Here is a 27,144-nt window from a genome sequence, read left to right on the forward strand (position 1 = left end):
TCTTTTAGGTTCCATGAATACAACACATTAAAACACAAAGACATTTTTTCCAACTTAATACAAGTTACATTCTCTGCTTTGGGCTTAAAAAACCATCAACCATCATCAGCAACTTGCACGTCATTGGAAATAGCACAACTAATAGCCCAATGTGAAAAAATATATATAAATATATAATTACCTTGTAGGTTGAATTCTGAAGTGACATAGTCCTCCTGGATTTCAGAAGCCTTTCAGCTTGATTGCAGCTTTGCACATTGTTGGCCCTTTCCCCTCAGGCCCAGAACCTGACACAGGGCTCCTGGGCAGGACAGATGCACATCACACAACCCCACACAGGCACATAGCTATGCCCTATTCCTCCTGAGCAGTCCAGAGCCACCAACAAACCATTAACTTCCTTGGGAAGAGGGCTTGAGAGACATATTTTCCAGAGCCACCTACAAACCAGCCCAGGGCTGTACTTTTCCCCACAGAGGCACTTGATGAGAAAGGAGCTGCAACTGAGTTTAGTCCAAACCATACCCATTTTGTTCCCACTTTGTGGGCTCTCAGGTGTAGGCAGTAACACTGTGCTGTAACACAGCTGGTAGAGGGCAGGGCAGGAGAAGGGGGCACATGGGGGCGTGAAACCACAGCTGTGTCTGACTACAGCACATCAGCCTGGTCCCTCCTGAGAATGGCTCTAGGAAGGCTTAGTATGTCTGCATCCCTGGCAGGTGCTGTACTTCTGCATTTGTCTAACCGTGCCTCTCCTCCAGTTTACCTAAGTAAAAAAAAAAAAAAAACCAACACCCATATAAAAAAAAAACTCCACAACCGACTTCAAAGATCTGCCTTTCTAGAGCAGTAAATGCTTTTAGCTATAGATCAGCCTATAGATCATAGTTCCTATGTCAGCCCTGGCAGAGGGAATTAGTCCTTTCTGTGCACTGAAAACCTAGCATGTTTTTCCTCCAGTAGCTGAGAAAAGAACCTGGAAGGTTATCTGAGCCATAACAAAGGCTTGATGGCAAAATTGCTGCTATCTAAATTATTCTGCTCTCAAAACATGTGCTATGTTGTTTTATTTTGCAGTCCTTTTAGGAAAAAATAACTGTTTTATAATATCAACATTATTTGCTAGCAGAAGTGCAACAGAGAGTTTTCTCAAATTAACTCCCCCTGGAAATCATGCTTCCCTCTGGCTGTGCAGAGAAACAAACACTCACTCACAGCTCTCTGGGACTGGAGGAGCCCAGGATGCTTTCATCTCCCCAGTTCCCGCAAGCAGCAGCTGCTGAGTCTGTTACAGCACTGTGGAGATGTGGCTGGTTCCTTGTATTGGTGTCAGAGCAAGCAGGAGGGAATGATGACAGTAACATCATCTTTCATCAACTGCAAGAACTCAGCATCCTCTGTCGAGGAACAACCTGTGAGCTTTCTGCCAGGACAGTTTGGGTACATAGGGTACACATAAGGGAGGGACACTGCTGAATGTCACACCACCCTACCTGTTACAGGCTACCTGTGACACTGAAGCTGGGGGAAAACCACTTCTTTGCACAACTCCAGCCCAACCTGCAGTCCTGGGACAGATGTTTCCCTGAAACGGAGATTCATCACTTCTCAGGGCAGGGTCTTATTGCTATGCTGCTGACTCATCCCTTGCAAAGTTCCTACACTCACCTGCTTAATACTTTGAAAGAGACGTCTGGTTGGGGCTTCCTCCAGCCCAGTATCCTGGCAGGAGCTGGGAATTAACCAACCCCCTGTGCCAGCAGCAAGGGAGGTCACTGCCGCACACTGTAACCCCAAACAAACAGACATTTGGGCTCCCACTCTGAGGTTTCTGGGTGGGCTTCCCCAGCTGCCCCAAGCTCTCCCACAGCTCCAGGATGACATTCTGGTGCCTGCTGTTCCCAGTCTGCTGGGCAACTTTCTTCCTCACCCCGGGAGACCACAGCACTGCCATACAGCTAATTCTTGTGCCAAGCCTGTGTCTGCTCTCACCTCTTGCTACTGTGCACCCTACTAACAGAGGAACAACCAAAGCAGCCTGCCTCAGTGACACCAGTAGCACCACAGGGCAAAGGAGGCTCAAGTTACTTTTCCCACTTCTGAACAGTGCTGTCCCTTCAGCCACCTCTTTGCTAGCTGGGGAATTTGGCTGATAGTTTCTCAGTTGAGATTCCGCACGGCTGCACACAGCGTGATAGTGTTTGAAAGATCATGCTGCAGCAATTCTTCATAGATCATGGGGCATAAGGGACTGGGAAACTGCCTCAACTCCATGTTTCTGGAATTTATTAAATAGTGACATCAGAGAGGCAAGGCTTGTAAGGGGACACAGTGATTTTTATTAATCAAACTGACACAGTTGGGAAAAAAAGGGATACATCCAGGCACAGAAGCCTGTCTATCTAAATGCATTGGCTCCATTGTTTGGAGATCTCATTTCCTCATCCCCAGTGCTCTAGTTAAAACTCCATTCGGATTTTGCTACTTTGACGTGTTATAGCTCAAGGCTTTCAACAGGTATGAGCTGAGAAACTGTCAAAATTAAAGGAACTAAGAATAGCTGCCTGCAGTCACAAGCAACATGCAGAGCTCTGGTAGCTGGGACTAAGCCTCTCTGCAGGGTCTTTCTCTCCATGCTTCTCAGCAGCTGCCCATACAGCAGAAGACTTTTAAGAGCCAGCCAAATCAACAAGTTCCCAAACCCTGGGACTGGATGGCTATGCTCCCACCTGCCTCCCCTCCTGGTCCATTAATCTCTGGAATGCTGGCCAAGATCAGACACCACTAACTGCCTCCTCTCCCACTCCAGCAAGGTGATCCTCCGCTCTGGGTGGCCAGCAAAGGAGCACAGCAGCACGCTACCACTGCCTGGGTCTATCCCCACATGAGAATTGATGTTGGGACTGCAGTTCACCTATGTGACCTATTGTCATTTATTTAGCAGCCCCAGCACTGTTTAAGATAAGGACATACAGATAAAAATGATCCTTTTCTGATAGGCAGGAAAAATATGTTTCTATGCTTTGTGAAAGTGGATGGGAGTTTTTCTAACTCCCTGAAGTAGAAATATTCCACAGAAATGAAATTGTGTGGGAAAGGGGAATCCATTTTTACTACTCTCTTCCACTGTCATGCTGCTTTGTAATTTTCACTGCAGTCTCTGATACAAGATGCATTCTCTGGAGTCATGGGAATGCTGAGTGCAAATGTATTTAGCCATATCCCTTTGGGTAGGTGGGGGAGGAAAGAGGACCCCTAAATAGCTGTAAGATAACAATTTACTATAAGCATATTTGCTTTGGAGAAAGTTTAGTCCAAACTGAGAGGAAAGACAGCGAGGTTCTTGGCAGCTGGATGGCCAGTAGCCAGTTTCATCCAGAGCTGTCCCTACAAACCCCCCTTAATAATGAGTAAGCTCAGAAGAGAAACCCCCTCTGCTTTCCAGGGGGTCTTCTCCATATACTCTGAGCACTCCTTCATGGAAACGACATGTTTAAAGGAAATCAAAATAGTAAGTTACCCAGAATTCTCCCTCACCACCCAAAAAATGAGAGTCAAATCCTACCCCTTCACAACAGATAGACTGTTTTACTTGGGTGGAGGTGGAAATCCTACCATTCACAATATTGCAAAAGCATCGGAATAGTTCACAGCTCATCAGCAGCTAAGTGAAAATGTCATGACTTTAATTCAACTTCCATACAGAAACCTCCCTCACAGCTGCAGGAGAAAACTGTGGGATTCAGTCTGGAGGAGTAGCAGAGGTATATATGGATGTTGTTAAAAATAATGCTATCGGAAGACAGTTGACTCGTGAGAACATTATCTGATTCAACAGGAACGTGAGAACAAATAAGCATTTCAAGAAGAGGGTCAGTAGCAAGGTACGTAACTTCAGAATAGCAGGAAGCGACCAAGAGAACGTGCCAATCTGATGGCAGCAAACGGAGCTCTGCCCTGGCAGTTGGGACAGTGGCAGCTGCTGCTGACAGTGCAGTGCCACCATACTTCATCCAGCCCAATGCCTCCATGTGTGCCCACTGCAACCCTAGCCCCAGGAAGACACAAGACCAGAAAGATTTGCACAGGACCACATTTAACATGACCCAGTGTTTATTGACTCCTGCCACACTTTTTCTTTAAAAAGAGTAACAGGAACACAAAATGTGATGCATGATAAAATACTACTACAGGTTTCCATATCAATCCAATGCAAAGTGCCAGCATTGTTGACCAGCATACAACCTGACAAGAGAAGATGTAGTCATAACTCACTCTCAGATATCTGCTGGGAGTACATAACAGTCAAAGTAGAACTAGTTATTTGCCTGCAAATAGATACATTTTCTTCTAGATGCAAGTGGTGTTAGAGCCAGCTATTTTGCAACAACAATATATATATATATAAAATATATTCCAACAACTTTAAAAAACTCAATAGGAAAGGACTAAAACTGCTTAAAGAGAAAAGAAGAAAAGAAAAAACCAAAAAGTGGATATTTTTAAACATTACTTTGTTGATGTCATAGAACCAGAAGTAATCCAGAGAAAATGAGATTTGTTAGAGGCTACTGTGCCCAAAAGGCCTGCAAGTTTTGTTACAGGTTTATTACAAATAGCCTGTGGACTAGTCGTCAGCTGTCTCCTGGCCTTTTTCCTTCCTGCACAACTAACCCCACCTATGAGAAACTGTGGCCTGGTGGCTCTGCGTATTTCCGAATGCGCACTGGTTTGAATGAAATTGCATTTGAAAAGGCAAATATATTTTCTAAAGAGCCACGAGAAACTGCAGGACATGCACATGTGGCATGTGGCATGTAGCATCTCCACAGATATGAATGAAGAAGGCACATTACCTAAAAGTGGAAAGCTTTTTGAGCACTTAAAGTTAAATGCCTTTTCACAACTGGATGAGAAGTGCTCTTTGGCTATTATTGTTTCAATCACTTTGCCATGAAGACAAAACCCAAAGAAAGGAAAGAATCTCTTTGAAATGCCCTCTGCTGACCCCAGAACTCTCACACAATTACATTCCAACAGAACAGTTTGCAGCTATGAGAAATCTACACAGAAAACATCAGACTGGATTCCTACATGACCGTCAATCACCCCACCACCACCAAATTAAACTACAACATCTTTGAGGAGACCATTCCACTGACTTGGAAAGGGGGCAAAGGTCTGAACGGAGGACAGGAATTGGTTTCAATATCCTGTGTCATCAACTTTTTTTTTTTGTATTTCATTACGCATGTTAACAAAGAAGGCAGCAATGTTCTCTGCCACAGGATAATTGTTTTCTCTCTTCTATCTAGACCAGGAAGATATAGGATAAAAATGAAAATATGTACTTTATTTACAATAAATGCATCTACACTGTTCCAACCTCCATCCACCACGTGTTGCTGCCCACTTCTGAAGGCAGATGGTAGGTCGTAGTAACCAAAATACCTTTCTTTCTCAAACTTTATACAAGTCCTTTCCCCTTCCACCCTACCATTCTTCCATTGTTCTAGGCTCCAGTGACATTTGTACTAACATCTTTCTAGTGCATTGTTTTAAGGTTACAGTGTCCAAATACAAAGCAAGTCTTGATCTGCACCATTTTAGCTGTCTTTGCCTCACTTAGAATTACATAGAAGTTTTAAACTTACGTTCCATTATCAGTTTTGCATAGCAATACATCAGGATGAGATTTTTTCTCCCCCTTTTAAATAATACCCTGGTTGGCCCTTTCAGAGAATTTGACACCTATCATCTTCCAGAGGGTTACCTCTCACTCTTGGGGAAGAGACCTAACTTTCACCATACACAAAAACATTGCAGAATGAGAACTGCAAGTCATCATTAAGATTCTTTCAAGTCTACGATGTGTTTTTTAGATGCAAGTGTAGCAAAATAATATATTTCCTAACATTAAAGGACACCTATCAAATTATTAGTCTTTTCCTAGCTTTGAGTTAGAGTGTTTGTCACATGTTCCCTCATATTCCTCCCTTAAGGTGCACAGTGGTCAGGCTGAACAAAGTCCAGTCCACACAACCAAAGCTGGATCTCTGGGAGAAGACAGAGAGGATGAGGGGTTTCATAGCACTACTGTATTTACATTCAAAATTCAAGAACAGGCTGAAGGACTCCCAGCTTTTTGTAACACAGAACTGCTGAAGAAATACTCCATTTCTATTATCATTGTTTAGCATAGGGAATTTATTTCTTTTCTGTCCTATGTAGCTATTACCCTTTTGTCACTGCGGCTTAATAGCAGCCACTGTATGCTTCCTGTTCACTCCCTAGCCGAGGTGCAGACCCAGGCCCACCGCCAGCACAACAGCCCAGCATGGCCTGGTGGACTGGTCTGGGGACTGGCAGTTCAGGAAGACCATCTCAGCTATTATGGACAGGTGGCCCAGAAAAAGCTCTCAGCTTCATTAAGAGCTATTCTGAAGTGCACAGTAAGTGCTGGTTGTAGCCTGTAGCTTAGACAGATTGGCCATAACTCAGCAGTTACTCATTGAGTTTAAGTTTTTAGAAAATGATGGAGAAAAAAACAATGTGCTCTGCCAATTGAATAATCTGTTGTATATCGCATGGCTTGAACAGAAATGGTTACCTGGCATAACAGAATTGAAACAGAATCACTGTTTCATTCAAATTATATACACATGCAAACAAAGCTAAACAAATGTCTTAACAGGGATAAGCAGCACAAATCAACTTCATGTCAACAATCGTTACCATACATTTGTCAGACTGCCAGACATATATTTCATTTCAAATTCGTATCTGTGTCATACAAAACATGATAGATGGAGAAAAGTCATTAGAAAGACATTCAACTCTACATACTGTTGGCCTTTAGTGTCAGTGCATTCTGCACCATCAGCCTTCAAAGTTTACTGAACTTCTGGGAGGAAACAGCTGCTTTACCAAACAGAAAAATAGAAAACAAAACCAATCCAGCTCAGAACAGAAAGGGAATGCTTTTACAAAGGTGCGGACTGATGCATAACCACTTCCCCCTCCAGCTTAGGACAGAAAGGGCAGTGGAATGGCACAGCTCTAACATGACTTTGAAAAAGCAATCGAACTCCAGGAAATGTGGTGAAGGCAGAAGTCTGTTTGTTTGGAAAGTCCTGCTACAGAAGAGCCAAGGCAGTGTTCCATACAGCAAAACTGATGAGCAGTCCATGAACAAGCCCATGTGGGACATACCATAAAAAGACCCTAAAAAAATCCAGTTTAATATCACATTTCCAATATCTCTCCTTGCCCATCAGCAGTCTGCCACAGATTTTAAACTTGCAAAGCTCCTTTCCACTGAGCAAGATTTATATTTTTTCCCCCAGTAAAGTGCAAATAAGACTCAGGTTTTTCCCACTAGTTCCAATGATTGTTGCCTTGGTTACAAAAGTGATTAAAAGCCAGTTGGTTGAGCCACTACCACTAGGCTTTTTTTTTTTTCCCTTTTATTTATTTATTTTTAAATTAAAACCCTGGTTACTTTTTCCAGCAAAAGGCAAATAGAAAACAAAGGTTCCTTCTGCCAGATGCAGGCATGACAGGAGGCTGCCTTAAGTACCATCAATACAAAATGCACATGCTTGACAGAGACACAACCAGTGCGTTCTTGTGCATAACAAAAATGTGCCATGGTTCACCGGAAACAGAAGTCATCTTTGGGATCCTATTTCTTCAAATAGTTCAGAAATAGTTGATTAGTCTTCATTAAGAGCTGCTTCTCTCTTCCTTGCATCTACGTCAAAAAGACCAGAAAAATCAGAGTTAAGTCATAGAGTTCCAGTAGCATTCATCCAAAAACACAGAATAAAGTTGGTTTGTTTTCAGTGGACAGCACTTCCACTTGAGACTCTTGATATGAATTCATCGTGTAGACTGAAATGCTATATGAACCCACAACATGTTAACAAGGCAGTCCTACCAAGGTTTTGTATCATTACCCTGCTGATGCTGAATATAAGTCATGCAGCATTTAAGTAGCCCAATAATCTTTCAGGGACTCCAGATTTGTGGTTAGTTTTTCCCAATTCTTGGCCCTTCGCTCGTGATCCCGTTTAAGAAGTCTCTATTTGTTCTGCCTGCCAGTCACAGAAATGACAGCAATCTATTCTGAAAACCATTTGACTAATTATAATTTTGATGGTCTCCAGCTGAATAGCATACATTTGAAAAAGAAAAATACTCTCAATGCTGCATTCTGAGGAACTGCCTGAGGCAGTCCCTGAAGACCAGATATGAAACTGATCCAAACAGCAATGCTTTGAGCATGAGCATAGGGCATGAGAGCACAGCTGGATACTCAGTCCCCTCCTTGTATGCTAGTACTACAGTACCAGGTGCTGCAGACAGGAAAGCTGGAGTTGGGTTGTCCTGGGGGTTCGACAGAAATGTCTCTGGGATGATTTCAGGCCATCTGTGAAACCAGCTGAAAGCAGGCAGCTCATGGAAAGCACCATCATCACAGCTACTCTAGCAAACTGTCTGCCAAAAGGTGTGTGTCATGGTTTTGTGATTTTCGGTTATTGGTATTCCACATCATAACATCATGTAGTGGATATACCTGGTTCTCAGAAGAGAAGGACTATTACAGTCCCCACGGTACTTTGCTCCTTTGTTACCATTTTCCAGCCGGAGGGAAAAGATAGAAGCTCGCAGTATAAAAACTTGCAGATCACGAGACCTCGTCCCTTTTTCCGCCGTCTCTCGTCTTGGCAGCACCTCGCTCTCCAGCCGTCTTATCGTCGGTAGTAGAGTAAGGCCTACCTTGATTTTGGGACATTCTCTCTCTCTGTGTTGGATTTATCAGCTTAAATTGTAATTATATTGTATTATAGTGTGTTGTTTTGCATTCCGATATTTTATTTAGTAAATTAGTTTGTTTCTCCTCAGATTGTTGCTGCTGTTCTTTGCTCTCAGGGCCATCTCCCTACCCTTTTCCCCTTTCCCCTTTTCCCGGGACGTGGGCCCTTAGGTCCCCCGTCCCCTTTGTCACGGAATCGGGCCTAACGCCCGTAAACCGTTGACAGTGTGTTCATAGGTATTTATAAACTTTGTTTCTTTCTAACTTATATAGTCTATACATTCCAAGGTCATTATGAATGTGTCCACACTGAAGTTACTCCTAAGGTAAAATTAACATCTCAGCCGTAGTTTTAGAAGGAAAAATCAAAAACCACCTCTCCCACACTCCCCATCAAGGTTATTGAGGCCAGTCCTTAATTTTCTTCTTTCACGACTGTCCTAAAAATGAAGGCCATACTCTTCTAGCTAGAACATTTTGTAAAAGTCATACCGGTTAAGTTCCTGAACTTTTTTTTTGCTTCTGCTCTTTCTTCAGCATCAAAATACCACACAGTCATGGCATATCTATAAAAGAAAGATATCTTGCGTTTGCTTCAAATTTTGCTATAAAATAGTGCTCTATTTTAAGTTTAGTTCTTATGGAGAAATCAAACAAAACAATTGGATTCATAAATTAAAAAAAGATACAAATGACACATATTTGAAGACAAATACAGATAGCACTTTATATGTGTATTCCAACAAGTAGGATAGAAATATAGGTGCGAATTTCTGCTTGAAAGCATAAAAGAGTGCACAGCCCCTGGTAACAGAGGGCAAAATGGCTTACAGACCTCAGCATACTTTTCTGTTCTGGGATGCCTTTAGGCAGCTTGGGGCTGCCCTATGTCACATCAGCTTTTCATAGCCTGCTGACAGACAGTAGCCCTAAGAATCCCTATAGTGTTATAAGGGCAAAAGTGTGACCCAGCATTTCCCAGCTAAACAGCTATGTCCAGCTTGGAAGACTTCCGTCACTGGCGAAGGACTTTTTTCTGTCACACAAGGAATCTTATCTTTCAAGCTTGCTATTCCTCATTTGATGAGAGAAATTCCAGTAACTGAAAAATACAAAATCTATTCAAGATCTGGCTATCTACTTTTCATGCACATGTCTTAAAACAAATACTCAATAGCCCTAATTTTAGATACAAATGATATCATATTAGTAGAAGAAATGCTTTGCTTTTTCCTGGCAAAACTTCAGCATCAGGTGTACTACCTACCTGGTTGCATAAGAAGGCTGGACTTCATGTGGGTTCCTTCGATCCGACCAGAAAAAAAGCAACCTGTCAAAAATCGGCTCAACGTCTGCTACATAGGACTTCCCTTCTGGGAATATTCGAAGAATTCCACCATGCAGCTGAAAGAAAAGGAGAGGTTACTTGTTAAACATATAAACAGCCACACATTCATGTGAGTAATGACTTATTTTCACCTCCTCAGCGTCCAAACAGAATAAACATTTAATGATAACCAAGGCAGCTATATGACAACACTGGAACTGTACACTGTGTCTCCTGGCCACCTCAACTTTCCCAAGCAGTTTGTAATGTTTCAGCATAAACATTTGGGTAAAGTAAATGATCCAAGAAAAAAAACAGCGGCCCTGTCACAAATGCCCAGAAACTTTTGAGCCACATCTCTGGAAGCAGTAAATACTGCAGAGCAGGTAAGGATGATCCACTTCATCAGTGTGATATCATAATCTCCTCCCAGCAAATGTAAGAAACTGCTTATGGTATTTCAGAGCCTGTATTTCATAGAATCATAGAATCCTTAGAGTTGCAAGGGACCTTTAAAGGTCATCTAGCCCAACTTCCCTGCAATTAACAGGGACATACACAGCTAGATCAGGTTGCCCAGGGCCTGATCCAGCCTTGCCTTGAAAGTCTCCAGGGATGGGGCATCAACCACATCTCTGAGCAACCTGTTCCAGTGCCTCACCACTCTCACTGTAAAAGACCTTTTCTTTATATTTAACCTAAATTATACCCTCTTTAATCTTGAAGCCATTTCTCCTCGTTCTATCACCACAGATCCTGTGGAAGAGTCTGTCCCCTTCTTTCCTGTAGCTCCCCTTCAGATACTGAAAGGCCACCATTTGATTATACAGAAGTGTAAAAAGACATCTTGTGGTTTTACAAACCCTTACTTTGTTTCTAAATTAAAAGTACAGTAAATTCCAACGTGACTTAATTGTTTTTAGTAATACAGGCAGAAGCAAGAGGACCACCCTGTCAGGAGACCAACTGGTGATTAGAGACAGAGAGAACAAGCTAAGCCACATGCTCGTTCTATCCTCTTGAATCATAGATTATGCTGAGCTGGGAGGGATCCACCAGGACCATCAGGCCCAACTCCTAGCTCCACGCAGGACCACCCAAAACCCAAACCCTATATCTGAGAGCATTATCCAGACACCTCTTCAACTCTGGTAGGCTTGGAGCCAGGCTCCCTGGGCAGCCTGTTCCAGGGCCTGACCACTCTCCACTGTAAGGAAGAAAAATCACAAATGCAACATCATTAAGAACTTCTGCAAGTCAAAATGCTAGATTTGGGCTGTCACTTTATTCTGCTCACAGAATCTACTTACTCCTTAGGGGATTAGGATTCTTTCTAGAGCTTCACTGCTCTTTTTCTCTAAACAAAACTAAGTGCCACAGCCCAGTGCTTACAAGCGTTATTCTATAACAACTAAACAGTGTGTGCGTGTGGGATGGGAGACAGAATGATAAGGAAACAGTTCAGATTCTTACTTCCAAGAGGTTGCTATAAACACCAGCAGAATAAATGTAAAGCAATGAAGAATGGACCAGCTGTTCAAAAGTTCACCACAGTTCGCAGAAGCAGCTAACAGCTCCAAAGCTCTGTTTCTGAAGTAGTTTTTCTTCATGCTCTGCCTCAGCCTTGTGGCTCACTCACCTTGGAATCCCAGTTTTTATTCAGGTAATAAATACAGGTGATGCAGCGCCCATCACCATTCGGGTTGTCCACATGACGCACATACCCAGTTCCATTTCCAGGATAGCAAGCAACCATAGCCTGAAATAAAAGAGAAAGACTGTATAAAATTATTTCTCCAAGATGCCCATATTCATTTGTTCTTCTCTGAGCATCCTACCACCACCAGTTTTGCTCAGCATTTTTCAGATGATCAGTCCAAAAGCTGCATCAGAAGGAATATTCATGCGAGCTTTTTTCACTGGGTAGCTCAGCCAGTGTGGAATTCCAAACAGGAAACAGATAACCTTCATATTTCACGGTATATGCACTAAGACAAAAAAAAACCACACACAAATGAAACTAAAACACTGGTATTTATGAAGCAATATATTTGCTCTCTACAAGCTACGTGACTCTGAAGCCATCTGAGATGAAGTTTGCTTGAGTTTCTAAAGCTGAGCAGTCATTGCAAAACTGAATTGCCAGTCATAATGAAAGCAGAAAGTGGTCCCAGGACATCATGCCTTACTACCTCCATCCATATCTTCCAATCTCTGACATCTCATACATCCCATTGATCCAACACAAAGTGTGGTTTCCCAGGAAGGGTGGTTAGAAGTCCACACAGCAAAGTCTCTAAAAATCTGTAACTTTTGTGCTGTGTTTGCACAGGACAGCACGTTTGTTCTCATGGACTAAGCCACAGAACTAACCAAACAGTTTTCAGAAGCTTTGATCATCTGTAGAGCTGCTGGAACAATCAATTCACCACGGAAATTTCACCTTGAATGATGAGATAAACTCAGTATGAATTATTCCAAACCACATAACTGAATTCAAGACAAAGGGTCTTAAAAGGGGTTTTACAGCAAAAAAACATTAAACTTGAGTTAACATCATTAGCTCCTAAAGAAGGGAAAAGCAGAAGAGAGTGCTGGTTGGATACAAGATCTTTGTCCCTGAGTCACTCCTTCACTACTGGAACTACTTGGTAGTGATACCAGTCATCTTCTATGGAGTTTGCTCTAAAAACATGGCAATGGAAGTCCTGTTCCCACCCCTCCAACATCTCCTTTCATTGCTTGCCAGTATTAGCAGCAAGAGTGATGGCAGATGACAGGATATGTTCATTTATGGATCTGGACTCAACATTTAGAAGTAGTCTCTCAGGGCTGAGTAGGGAACGTGATCATACTCCATCTGCTGTTAGGCTGTGCTCCTGGGGACACTGCCCTGGATGCTGCTGTGCAGGGGCACACTGCAGGCTCCCTTTCAGCTTGCTGCCTATCGAGATCCCCAGAGTCCTCAGGTTTCCCTGGGGAGCAGAGCAGCCCCCCAGGGGCTCTTCCTTCACAAGAACAGGATTTCACATTTGTCCATGTTGAATTTCATGAGAATGCTACTGGCCTGTTTCTCTGGCCCATCTGCTTCCCTTTGAGTAGCCACCCTGCCCTCAGGCACATCAACTGGTTCTCCCTGCTTAGTGTCATCTCAACTTGATAAGAGTGTGCTCTGCCATCTGCTTCTGGTCATTGATAAGATGGTTAACAGGACTGCACCCCTGTGGCACTGCACTTGTTACCAACCTCTAGATATAACACAACTGATTAACCACTACCATCTGTCCCCAAGCACTCAACTGGATTTTTTACCCATCTAGTTTTCCATCCATCCAACCAGAAGACATCTAACTTTTTTATCCAAATTATTGTACATGCCTAATCCACAGGAAGACTATGTCATGACCTGCCCTTAATAATTTGTCAAGCACCGTTAACAACAGCACTGAAGGTACAGTATAGGCTTTACCAAGAGCAACTGAAATTTACACCTAGGATCTCCAGGGTTCTTGCATCTTGCTTCCTGGCACACGTAAAGCCATGCTGTTCATGGTACTGGAATGGGTGTAGAAGTCACTGTCTGCCAGCATGATGGATCCCTTGGGCCCTCTGCTACCAGGAATAGGAGTTGGCCAGTTAGGATGTACATACATACACCTACAACTGTAAAAAGACAGCTCTGCATTTCAAGTGATGTGTAAACTGGCTCTGCTTCTTCCCCATGAGGACCGGCAGAGTGGTACCTGCAGGTAGCAGTAAGTCACAGCTCACTCTGCACCCAAGCACCTCAGGCCACAGCTGCTTTGAGGCTGGTGCCTCACAGGGGCAGGAGATCATGTTGAACAACAGTAAAAACCTTTAATTCTCAGTAACAAGCCCTCTTATCACACCTGGCACTTGGTGGATTGCCTTGCCATAGGTACTGTCTGCTCTGTTGTCATTCTGGTCTATAAATGGCTTCCCAGCTGAGCTTACACTTCACTATCAGCCTAAAGCAAAGCACTGGAAATGAGTTTGTTATAGCCTGATGGAAGTCACAAGCCAGCTGCACCTGCAGTGTAGGGATGCTCTGAGGGAGCTGTACCGACACTGAGAGGGACAACCTTCTCACGCACCCCCCATTCCAGCACAGCAGCTCACACAGGTGCACTCTTAACGCATCCCATGACAAGTGAGCTGGGTGAAGCCCAAGAATTTAAATACCCCTTTTCTAAACCTGGTCCCTACATGCCAGGAATATGACCCCAGCAGCTGAGAGGGCAGGAGAGGGGGCAGAGGCTTCTGGTAGCCAGGCAGCAGGCCAGGAGCGAGATGCAGGCCTCCATCGCAGCTGGTGCAGCTGCCACCAGGGAGATGCAGCCTGCGCTGCGAGATTACTGAGCTGTCCCCAGAACTACCCAGTACTCCTACTATTAAATATCATAATCAAAAAGGTGCTGGACAGTAACATACTTCAGGCTAGATCCTTAAAGGGATTTAGTTGCTTTGCTTACCACTGAAATCTGGGCATAATGCCAGAATTTTCCCTCACATAGTATATTCTGCTAGCAAAACTTGTGCTTCAACTCAGAGACAATGATGCATTATTTACCGCAGGCACCTCTTGCAACCACAACACACAAAGCCCCTAGGGATCAACCAGCAGAACAATTCCCACAGAATCCAAGAACTCTGGCCATGCTATAGCTTAACTTTAAGAAATTTTGCTAGTAGCAGCAAAGGGAGAAAAGCAAAAGTTCCTGGCATGGAGAATATTTGAACAAAACCTTAAACAATGAAGGGAAATCATTCTGGTCCTCCTAAAACGATATCAGGCTTTATCAGAGCACTGGCTGGAGCAGCTCCAGAGCAGATCAAGCTTGCCTCAGGAGGGACTCCAGCTGTTAACACTACTTTTGGATTCATTCAAAGCAAGCAAGAAACAGGAGATGAGCTGCAGGACCCAGACTTTATTTAAGTAATTGGTGAACACCTGTATTTACCAGTTTAGTGGAGGGGCTAACAACAAAAGCTGGAGGCTGGATCACGGTAATCAAGCCATCCAGCCCTCAGGTGAGGGAGCATCAATGAAAACTTTTTTTTTTTTACTGTTATGCCCAGAAGAGTGCACTGCTTTTTGGGGAGCACTTCTTTTCATCAGCCAACTCCAATCCTAACTAACTCCAGCAAACAGCAGTAAACAGAAACATACCTAACTTCTTCTATTTGGCAATACAATCCATGGGCTTAACTTCCCACTGTAAGCAACAGAAGGAAGTTTCTTCAGCTTCTTGCCTTATTTTGAGTTAAAATAGATGGATTTGTCTTATACAACAGCTGAAAGTTAACAACTGATATGTAGATGCACATGTTTGCAATCACACACATTGCATTTTGAAGACCAATGCTCCAGTGGTTTAGTTGACAGTCGTAAATTAAAGCCTACAAAACTTGGAAAATAAAAAGCAAATGATCAACACTGCAGTTTCTGCACTGTCATTATCAGAGGTGTTAGGTATCCCAAGAGGGTGCAAAGCAACCACCGGTTAAACAAACGCTAATCAGCAGCTTTAGTAAGGAGCCAGGAATCATCAGGAAGCTCCACGCGGCAGAGAAGCTTGCAAAAGTAAGTTATTCATCCTTCAGTTTTAAGTATTGCTCTCAAGTCAACCAGAGAAATCTGCAAGTCAAACAGCAAGACACCAGCAAAGTTTGGAGATGAATAAAGAAAACAACAGTTCCACAGAGAGGTTTTTTCCCTGTTTTCCAATGTTTCTAGGAAGGCAAAAAACATGTTCTCTTAGCTGATAGCCAGGCCCATGCTGTGAGGCATCATTCTGCTACATTTCAGAAAACAAGCAGCACTGGAATGGACTGATACTTGGAACAAAACACTTCAGAGAACACCTCAGCTAGAAGATGCACACAAGCTGAACAGGAGACCACAACAGCAGCAAGCCAGAAGGAGATGCTCTCCTCGCCTACTGCTCAGCTGTGGCCTCCACATGCCCCTAGGGTCAGTTGCACAGGTGCTGGTGCAGCACCACAATGATCTCAGCCTTTCCTTTCAGAGCTAGTCATTTGCAACCCCAGAAAAGTGACCTGTGTAACTCTACCCTGCCAACACACGTGACCAATTAACTAGAAACTCTAAAACATGTTTTTTCCATTTGCTGCACCCAGGTCTTCTTGGATACTGTTGAACAGCTGCCACTTTTAATCCCTCATGTAGATGACTTCTGCATACAGCTCGTGCATTAAACAGTTAAATTCAGAAGTCTCTTGTAAATTCTGTCAGATAAAATGAGCTACTATATAGACACAAAACAATGCTGATCCAAAATATTGCTATGGTGGCTGTCTGGAAAGCCAAACTATTAATAAGAATTAAATGGTGCTACAACCACTGCAGCTTTCAGATCCATTTTTATTTGGATTCATGTTTTATTTTTTATTTTATCCATGCTTCTCAAATTTCAGTTCAATAAGAGGCTTCCAACCTTCAACTCAAGTAAAAACGAAAATCACTTTATCAGAATTTAGGAAATGAGGATTACTGGGGTTCACTTGATTGACTTAACTCTGAGTGCATGCAGTACTCAAACCGCTTTTAGTTTGCGGACAGTCTGTGCAGTCAGAAAGCAAAAGGCACACAGCATGCTCTACATTAAAAGAACATGAGTAGTCTGACATTTCATGATCAAAGATGAGAGATTTTCAGTTGAGTCTTGTCTAACACAGGCACAACAGCATGTTTATTAAGTACTTGCTTGTTGCACCTAATTGTGCTCAAGTGGTTTTTTTTTGTTGTTGTTTTTTTTAACTGTGTAGCACATAACAGTAAAGCATAAAATATTCATGATTATTAAATACTAGTTTATTTGAACTTAGGAAAGTTAAAACACTCATCTACTATACTGAAGAATTAAGTATGAAAATTGGTCTAATTTATTACCCTGTATAGATGGTTGGGAATAAATTGAAGGAAATTACATTAAAATAAAAATATCAGAGACGTTAGCTTCATGCCTACTGGAAACAGAATCACCAGTTCCAAGGGGGCAGAAACCTGCCCACTTCATTCACACAAAACGGGCTTCAGCAGCAGCATTGCATGAGAAACTATTACCTCTACTCCTCACCCATAACTTGATTTTCAGTCTGCAGTCAACTAGCCGTTGGATTTACAGAGCTAAGCCTCACCTTCTGCTTGGTCAGCTTCTTGCTCAGGGGGGAGGCAAGAGAGGAGAAGGCTGTGAGGAAGGATTATGTAATACAATATATAATTAAGAAACACTGGAAAAAGGGCTAGAATTTTGCAGGGGAAATCACCCATACCTTTTCACTTCAACTGTCATCTTCATACTGAGGCCTAAAGCCAAGCAGTATGGAAAACATCTGAAAAAGTAAAAAAGCCAATGGAAATACCAATAAAAACCCTGGGGCTACCACCTTCTTCCACGAAGCACTAAACAGATGAAACTCCATGAATTCACCTTCAAGCATTGTTTGCTGAAAACTTCCTTCATTAACTTGTAGAAGTAGCCCTAAGCACAAAGGTGCCTGGGAAGCAGGTGAGAAGAGTCTTCTGAAGGGCCAAACGAGATATGACTGACTGATAAGGACCCTGTACTGGAAGACATCTCATCTAGGGAAGTCTGGAACACTGCATATTGCACATACATCTTCATTCCTGCTGCAAGAACTTGTAACTGTACAAATAATTCCTGTTCTCTGGATAGGATTTTAGCCAGTTGATCTGGTATTTGCTTCTCCCTGAATGGGCATGAGCTTGATTGTGCAGCTGAGATCTTCCAAGACCAAAAAGTTAATCTTTCCCTTTGTTCCATTTTAGTCTTTCACGTGCACCACTATAGCTTAATTATCATTTCCAAGGTTCACAGAGACATATTTTAGAGAATTTTGAGTGGCTTCCCAAGAGTGGAAACTGGGGAGAGCATCACTGAAAAAGATGGTAAATCTTCAGGAAAAAGATGCAGAAGTACTGAGGTTGTCTTTGCTCATTATTCTTTTTTCCATAAGACAGAAGATTGCTTCTATCCTCAGTTCCAGAAGAAGTTCAGTAAGCAGAAACAAAGAATTACACATGAAAGCTCTGTTTATGGATTATCACCATACCACACAGCTGTTGACGACTGGCACATCATCCAGCAGTAGCTCAAGAGGCCACTAAAAAGTTTTAAAATCTTATGGAATTTGTCTGTAAGGAAGCTAGATCATGGATTTACACTGATTTAAAAATGAACTATTAAATGAATCTGTAACATGGTTTAGGAATTTTTTCTAATGATTGACAACAAAACAAAATTTAGCTTTTCATGGCTTAAAGAGCCCTCTTAATGAGAAGGACAGCTTCAGCTTGAGACTATTTTCCTCCTTTGTTAGCAGAACATCCACTTCAAGATAAGTCTGGATGCCCTTCAGTTTCCAGCTGGCTGCCAGGGCAATGCCACTACACAGTGGGAAGGCACAGGGCAGCCATGGAACAGACATGCCCTGAGCAGGCAGTAACCACCTGCAGCTGCCAAGAGAATAGGGAGCATTTGTGAAGTGAGCTTTGGAGACAGCAGTGAGTTTCACTGAGATCTTCCTGCTGCTGGATGCTTTCTGGGGTCCAAGAGTTGGAGAGGCTATTCAGGAAACTGCAAAGGACTTAGTCGAGAGAGAAGCTCTCCCTGTTTCTGAGGAGAAGAATCTGATTTTTGATTCCATGGATGAAAGAGTCACATATATTTACCTTCCCCCATATACTGTTCAGATTGTTTTGTAAAGTCAAATAAAATAACATCTCCTGCTTTCAGGCTACCACTCAGATTCTGTCTTCAGTCTCATGGCAAGAGCAGGAGACAAGAGAATACTGAGGTTTATGGAAATAAATCTAAAATTGCCATAGGATCCCAACTGTATTTGCAGCGAGCAGCTTTGTCTCTTCTAATTGAGTAAAAGATTAACCTCTTATCTTGTAGGTTTAGATATCCACATATTCCTGCACGTATGTCAATTCACACTCTTCTCCAGCTCCTCAGTGCTCCTGTCTCACATTCTGCAACAGGAAAATCAGGTTAAGACTTATTTTCCATCGTCCTCTGACCTAAAGCTAGTTTTTAGGCTGAAACGTTACCCAGCCATTGCGCCTTGCAAGCAGGCAGAGACAATACAGCTTCAACAGAGATTAACGTGCTGTGAAGAGCAGACATGCATCGCGGCAGGACCTGAAATTTAAAAGGCTATTGACAGTGAATTAGCTCAGTCAAGGATATTCAGACTAAGCCCCCAATTACCAGCTGTAAACATGCGCCGTGCCCCCAGTGTATCAATAGAGGCTGCTTCAGTTCCGAAGGACCGCCCGCCCTCGGCTGCCGAGCCCTGGCTGCCGGCCAGCGAGATGATGGCTTAATGACAGTGCTACGTGCAGAGCGTGAGGCTATCGGCAATCAAACGCAAACTTTCCTCCAGAGTACACTTCATAGAGAAGCTGTGGAGGGAAGAGGAAAAAAAACATGTTTGCAGCACGCACCAGCAGGGCGCTTCTCTTTTCTGGGTCTCACTGGTCTCCCACACCTGCATGCCTCTTATAGATGTGGTAAAGCATCCATGCTTCAAAAAAATGCTCTGTGATATTGCACTTCAGGAGTACTTTTGCCTGTACCTGAAGGTCTCTTTCATCACCCAGAAAACTACTTTGCTCTCTCTTTCCCTCTCTCCCCCAAGAAGCAAACTAGGATGACCAGCACTAATGAGAAAGCTCCATACACATCTAACGTGGGTGCACATTCAGCATGGGTACAAATCCAGTGCAGGTGTACATCCAGCACAGATGGAGTAAGCTCTGTAAATGAGCTCCAGCGGGCAGGGAGAAGGCCACCCCCGCAGAAAGGGGATTCATCAGTGCAGGCTCATTAAGGAAATATGTAAGGATGCCCCTGGGTGTTCAGGCTCCCAGTGGGGAATAAAGGCATGGCAACCAGCAAATACATCCTCCACGGGATATTCCCACCTATTTTGTAAGAAGATAAGGCCATAGCTCCTTTAATATTCCATTCTTGCATCCGTTGTCAGGAATTAAGACCTTTTTAGTTCTGCTACTTACTAATCACTCGGAGGATTACAGCACGCTTTTTCCTGCAACATTTTAAGACTTCTATGTATTTCAAGGCTCTTCGGGTGCATTAAAAAAGGCCAAGAAAGACAGCCATCACAGCAAGTCCATGCAGGTATCTTGCTGCTATCAGAGCTGCTTGAGCTGGCCAAAGCTCCTTTTTTCATTACCCTTCATTCACTTTTAAACCTGTGGGCCCAGGGTGAGTGAACAGTGCTGCCCACAAGGCTTTATCCCCTAACACCTGCTAGGTGGCACCCACAGCGCATTCCTCAAGCATCTCACCCCAGAGGGGGCTGTGAGCCACCACCATCCTGAAGAGGACGTCACTGGGGACAGACATTCCCCTTCACCCTGTCTCAGCAGCATGTGTCCCTCCTTGCTGCCAAAGGCAGCAGGGTCCAGACTCAACATTATCACATAATGGTACCCCAAAAGCGCCTCAAGGTTCCTCACAAAGGTGTTAGAGCTATTCGGGCTTCTGAGGCTGCTGAGACACTACTGCACTAAAACTGAGCTGAATGGTTCTCAAGTGTTTGTTATCACAGCAGTATTGCCAAATTAAGGCTAATTGATGAAACCAGTTATGTCCTACTTTAACTTTGCAATGAAGTTGTCTCACTCGCCTCCTGCTCCCCCCACCTTTGTGAAGGACATTGCCTAGTTAGCAGCATGTTTACCCTGCATGAGATTTTGTGTAAATTAATATTTATGGGTAAACTCATTAAAGTTACCTATAATAAATTACCATCAGAAGTAATATTGCTGTGCCTAAACAACATATGCAGTCTTTATCTTTAAGGCTTTGCCTGCACTTGAAGTTTGCTTCTCTGGCTACCCTTGTACCTCACACCGACACAATCTGTTGAGTCTGGGTGCAATAAAAGGGGGCGAACGTGTACATAGTGACACAGCAATTTTCCCCATAGAAAAGGAGATAAGCTGTTCAAATTCAAGGTCATTTATGATGATATAATTATACACCTGTTCTAAGGTTAGGCAATAAAAACATATTAGTAAATGAATAGATGGATTTATTCATTTAAGTGTGGTTGTGCCTGCCCTCCCACCATCCACAGTTGATGCTTGCATCAGCAAGATGTGTGTCAACAGGAACTAGGCAGCTCTGAGGAAAGAAAGCGTACATAGATACACATATGAACATACGTGGCAAATGGAGCTCCATCCATTTGCACACCCTCGTAGTTGCACATTACCACTCACAAAAGCCCTCGACCCACAGTCGAGGAAACCTAGTCTTAAACCCAGCTGCCAGGCAGCACCAGAGCCCAGTTGTGAACTCAGTCTGCTAAAATCCCACCTTTTTTTCCAATGGTCAAGACTCTCCCACAGATTTATGCTGCCATCACCTGACAAAAGAAGCCCAGTCCCATCGGCTGACAGTATGGCAGTGTGGCCACTCACAGCAGCACACTATCCAGGAGGTGGCCCTGTGCCGGACAGGGCCATGGACTGCAGGTTTCCCTCCCAGCCCCCTTCACTCTGCTTCCCTGCTGCTTCCTGCAGCCTTAACCAGTAGCTCTGACTCCAACCTCAGGAGGTCTCAAGGCAGAATTTGGGATCAGGTCTTAAAGTAATAGTGTTTCTCAGTATGCAAGGTAGTTTTTGCAGGAAGCACTGCAAGCGCTGAGCAGGAGGTGTGGTCTCTGATGTGGGCTCAGGACGTTTCCTGAGGATGCAGAAAGCCTGGAGAGGTCTTTCTGGCTCTGTTCCCTTCATTTTCCTCTTCCTCTGCAAAAGCTTTCCTCTCTGGCAGCCAGCATGATGGGAGCAGCATGTCCTCAGAGCCACTGCAGGTGTGGCTGGCAGGGCTGCGTGGGAGCTGCTCTGAGGGAGTACTTGCTGGGCAGCCAGGGCCAGCATCCCTGTCCCTACCTTTGCTGCTTGCTGGGATGGAGGCAAGAGGGCAGAGGGTAGAAAACCCCTGGCAATGGGGGATACAGATATTTGGGGGCCAGTCAGAGATGGAGGGGCATGAAGGTGTCAGTAGGCAGGGGAGTAAAATGGGCACCATGTCTACCTCTGGTCACTGTCAGCATAACTGCTGTTTTTCCTAACTGCAGCCAAATCATTGCACTCAGCTGAAATTTGTCCTATGGATTGTAAATAGTGAGGCAGACTTTTAACCAAGTCCTAGCAAAAGATAAGTGTAACCTAAAGAACAAGAAATATGAAGAATTTCTATCATTTGCTGGCATATGAATTGTAAAAAAGAAAACCAACAAGAACAATATACACGTTACCAACATTTTCATCCTTGCCAAGAAATTATCTCTGTAAGTGTCAGGCAGGCACCAAGGCTCTAGTTAGTCACTAGTTAGGTGCCAAGTCATGCATTTGGAAAATATAAGTGAAATTGCAAAACCTTGACATGTCAGCCTTTGACAACTATCATATGTTGAATTACAGTAAATTTGTCAGTAAGGACTTGCATTTGCAAATTCTCTCATTGCTCCTCCGCAAAGAGGAAGCATGTAAAATACTTAACCAGGCAGTGACCCTTCCTGTTGGCCAGCTCCAGAGACACCGTGCACATGCTGCGCAGCCAAAGGAAGGCAGAACACTCGTTAACTTAGGAAAATGGAAGCAATGGTGAATACTGCAAAGAACGAAGTTATCAGTACATCCTGGGGGACCCTGTTCTCTTTATGCATGGCTCATCAGATACCATGATTTGTATGCCTCAATGGAAGGACATGCTACAGCACTTACAGTGAAGCTCCTCCCTTTTCCGCCTTCAAACTACTTCTACCAGATTCCTGATAGGAAACCAGAAAGGAAAGGTGCAGTTACACTTCACATAGTCTGCAGCAGCAAACACAACAAGCACAACTTAACCTAGAACAGGAAAGTTGAGAACTGAGACTTATTTAAAATAATATTAAAAAAAGCACACTCCTACCAAATTTTCCAAGTTTTTTTTTTTTTTTTTTCTCCACCAGCACCCACTGCCTGGAACTCCCTGCCAAACATTGCCTTGCATCCCGAGCTCTCCCTGCTCAGGGCAGTGCTCCCCAGCCTGCACTGGGCAGCACACACTTCCCCACATGCACTGCTGGGATAACTCTACTGGTACAAGCAGGTTTGCTGCAAGACAGTCAATTGCAAAAGTCAGAAACAAATCCTAACTGCCATCTACAATGTGATCAGTGCTCATACTTAGCCTTTCAACAAGAAAGGCTCCTTACTCCCTTCCAAGCAAAGACATTCTATGTTTCAAATCCAAGACAAAACAGATGAGGAATTAGGGCAGCACAAGGAATCATTACAACTTTTCCTGAAGTAGCCTAAATACTGCAGCACAGTCCAAGCCAAGCACCAAAGGATGTGCTTCAGACCCACTGACTTCAAAGGGACTTAAAAAAAAAATGCTTCAGTGAGTTCCTGACATGGAGCCAAAACTTTAGAAACATTTATCTTGTCTTATCAAATTGTAAGAAAAAAAAGTGACAGTGCAAGAAATAAGGTCTATACAAAGATTATTGTTGTGACTTAGAGACATGAAAAAATGCAAACATTTTTTGTTTGGCTAGTCAGACCTGAAGAGAAAGGTGTATCGTGACCAAAAGAATGTGAACTGCATATATATACACACACATATTTCATATTCATATTTAATATATATATTTTTTAAAAGATATTCTTTGCTACAAAGTAGTTTGCAATTTCCTGGTGTTTGCCAAAAGATGTAGTTACTCTACCATTTCCAGCTGACAAAGCTTTGGGCAAACTGTTTCCTGACTGTGTAGACAGTGTACTATATGCACTCGTCTAATCTACACCATTCATTTGTGCCACGGGTGGCTGGTGGCACAAACGTTTGCTGAGCTTTCATGGAACCCTTATGTTCAGTAAAATCTCTTGCACTATTTTCCTTGTGCAAAATCAGAGCAATGAGCTGCTTCTGTAACCAACTGCTTTCTGTTAAGTGTTTTGTGTGATGGCACTGATTTTCTTTGTCTATGCATCTTACCAAAACACAATGATATCAAAAAATGACTGTGGGGAAAAGCTCCTCTGTCACTGAGGGATAGGAGATGCAGATGTGAGTGAGTGACAGAGGGGAAATGGAGCTTATGGCTCTCCAGACCACTGCAGGAGCAGTATGAATGGCACGCCTGTGAATAGTTAAGCAGCAGGAGACAAGACTACTTGGCAGGAGTTTCCTTCATTATTTTTATTCCTCCTCTTCACTGTCTAAAAATCTAGAGACCTTCTTGTTTCCTGACTAATTCCCTGACGTCTCTTTTCAAAGCAATAAGAGATATGAAACAAATTGCTACCTAATGTAAAGTGTAAATCAAAACCTTTTGTCAAGCCACCCTGCAGTAGTTATTCATAACCCTGAGCCCACCAAGGGGATATCAGCTGCCCTTGCACAGGTACCAGAAGCAGTTCCTGAAGCACCTCTACCCTACAGCTCCTCTACTAATCCAATAAAGCCTTCCCAGGTGCTCAAGGAGTCTTATGCTGCTGGCAGCCTCCTAACAACATTGTTTCAGTTCTCAGCGCTGAGACAGAAGGATTACAGTCATGATAAATCCAATGAAGGGCTCCCAGTTCCCTCAAGTTGTCATGCACGTATCCTCCTTCTCCGTAAGTCTAAAACCAGCAACATTTATTCATCAGCTTCCCTTCCTGACCTCTTAACTCTCACAAGCCACCCACTGCAAGGTAGACAAGCACTCTGTGACCTGCTGGTGACAAAGGACAACTTACCTTTGACCTATAACAGTGAGGGAAAGGCAATCCTTCTTGAAACAGAAGCAGGAGAAAACTTCTTTTAAAAGTGAGTACTTAATAATAAAAAGTACTTTGTAAGAGTCATCTTGAAATATTTGGTAAGCGTTGATCTCTAAGTGTGCCCAGTCCACTCAGCAAGCATCAACTTTTCATCTATTAAAAATGCATTCATGTTTGGGTCACTGTGATTTTACCCCCTCTCTGATTTTATCCTCCCTCTGCCCCATCCCTTCCACATGTGGGAAGGAATCATTAATGTTGGAAAAGACTAATGAGATCATCCAGTCCAACTACCTGCCCATCCTCACCATCCTCACCAAACCATGTCCCCCCAGTGCCACATCTACATGGTTCTTGAACACCTCCAGGGACAGTGACTCCACCAGCCCCTTGGGCAGCCTGCTAGGCCCCATCACCACCACCACTGCTGAGAGGAAAAAGGATCTGTCTAAAAAGATGAAAAAGTGTAGCGGAAGAGAAAAGGGAGGGAGAAGTGGCTTCCAGGGATTAATCTAAGCCAATTGCTCAGGAGGCAACATCCAGGATAAGGGTATGCCAATCAAGTAAGTCTGGAAGTTGAGGAAACAAGAGTTTACTCTGTCATCAAGTAAGGACATCAGGGTTAACACAGGCAGCTGGAATTCTTAATAGAAAGGAACAAGTTCACTTTTATTGTGTACGTGCTGTCCTGCATCAGTGTTATGAGCATCAATGCATCTTCGTTTAAACATATACTGTTATTTGCACTGAGCTGTAATTGTTCATTAATAACCATCTTGGAAAAAAGGCTGTCAGCTCAGCCCTCCTTGCCAGGCTAAGGGGCAGTGGGGGGCACTGCACTCTGAATCCCACAGCTTTCCCTAGTGACTCTGCCAAGGACACTGTGCCTGACAGTGCCACACACACCCATCAAGTCCAAAGGACAAGCACACCATGACCCAAGCAGCACTTGTGCCACCTGCTTACCACATTCCTCCCCACACAGCTAGGTAAGACTTACACCAACAGCTAACAAGCAATGAACCCTTATACAAAAACAAATTGAGATGCACCTATTTACTTAGGGTTTGTGAGTAATAGGGATATTGGCAGGCACACCAGTATGGCTTCACCTGCAAGTCTCTGGCTTTGCAGGCTGACATAGCAGCACTGGGACAGACTGGTACCAGCACAGCTATTGCAGTGGGTAGGCAGGTACCGACGAAGATGTGCTACCAGTATGTGGAAGTCTGCAGAAAGCCTCACTGCTCTGCCATCATTATATAGTGTCAGGAGTCCAATAAGTCCATCAAGCACTGCCTGACTGCAAAATTACAGACAAGAAAAATATTGAGTAAACTGCCCTGACACCACAAACGCATGCACAAATTACTGTGCCCTCTATGCCGTCTAACCTCCGCTAATTTCCCCTATCTTTCAGGAATAGTCATCTTCTGTCTTCCTTCTGCATCCTGACTGCAAAGTGCAGGGACATGCTCCTCAAGGAGGCCAGTGGGTGATTTCAGACTTCTCCTCAGCAAGGGCCGAGCAGGAGGGCCAGCAGCAGCCACTGGCCAGCAAAGGCTCTGGGTGCCACACTCACCGAAGATGGTGCTGTTTCTCCATTGCTGCCATGGAGTAAGCCTGCCAGTGCATTAAACTCAGGTTCTTAGGAGTGGTGACACGAAACAGTTACTAAACTTAGGTGTTGAAGTGAAGAGGCTTATAAGCACCTTAAGTACAAGCTCCATTACCATCCTACTGAGGCCACTCATACTCCTGAGCTCACTTCTGGGCACATGCATCACTCTGTAAAATATTGACCCGCTTTGCCAGTACCCTGTTCCTGCTGAGTGAAGAGGCAATCTTTGCCTATTTCAGAAAATAAGCATATTTTGAAAGTTTCAAAAAGTAATTGAGAATAATTTGGCAAAGAACAAAAGCAAGCTAATATGCCCAGGTTTATATTCATTTATTGCTCTGAATGTCAAGTAAAAATTATACATTCCTGTGTATAATTAACCAAGCTAACTAATCTTGCTTGACAAACACAGATATAAACATCAATTTTGACATGGAGCCAAAGCAACCACTCCAGGATCACTGCCAATGCCGGATTCCTCAGTCTGATATCATAAAACGACTTGTCTGCTGTAT

The 27,144-nt window shown here is 43.5% G+C and overlaps 1 protein-coding gene across 1 annotated transcript in view; it reads right to left on the minus strand.

Annotated features, from left to right (window-relative positions):
- The window catches only part of EGLN3 (egl-9 family hypoxia inducible factor 3), a 28,957-nt gene continuing 5,892 nt past the window's right edge, over positions 4,080-27,144 (minus strand). Inside the window, exons 2-5 of the mRNA XM_021401898.1 lie at positions 11,785-11,904; positions 10,086-10,222; positions 9,311-9,384; positions 4,080-7,753 (exon numbers count right to left, since the gene is read on the minus strand). Of these exons, the coding sequence (XP_021257573.1) occupies positions 7,716-7,753; positions 9,311-9,384; positions 10,086-10,222; positions 11,785-11,904 (369 nt within the window). The 3' untranslated portion in view covers positions 4,080-7,715. The remainder of the gene's footprint in view (positions 7,754-9,310; positions 9,385-10,085; positions 10,223-11,784; positions 11,905-27,144) is intronic.

This window comes from Numida meleagris, chromosome 6, assembly GCF_002078875.1.
Source record: "Numida meleagris isolate 19003 breed g44 Domestic line chromosome 6, NumMel1.0, whole genome shotgun sequence".
Lineage (NCBI taxonomy): Eukaryota > Metazoa > Chordata > Aves > Galliformes > Numididae > Numida > Numida meleagris.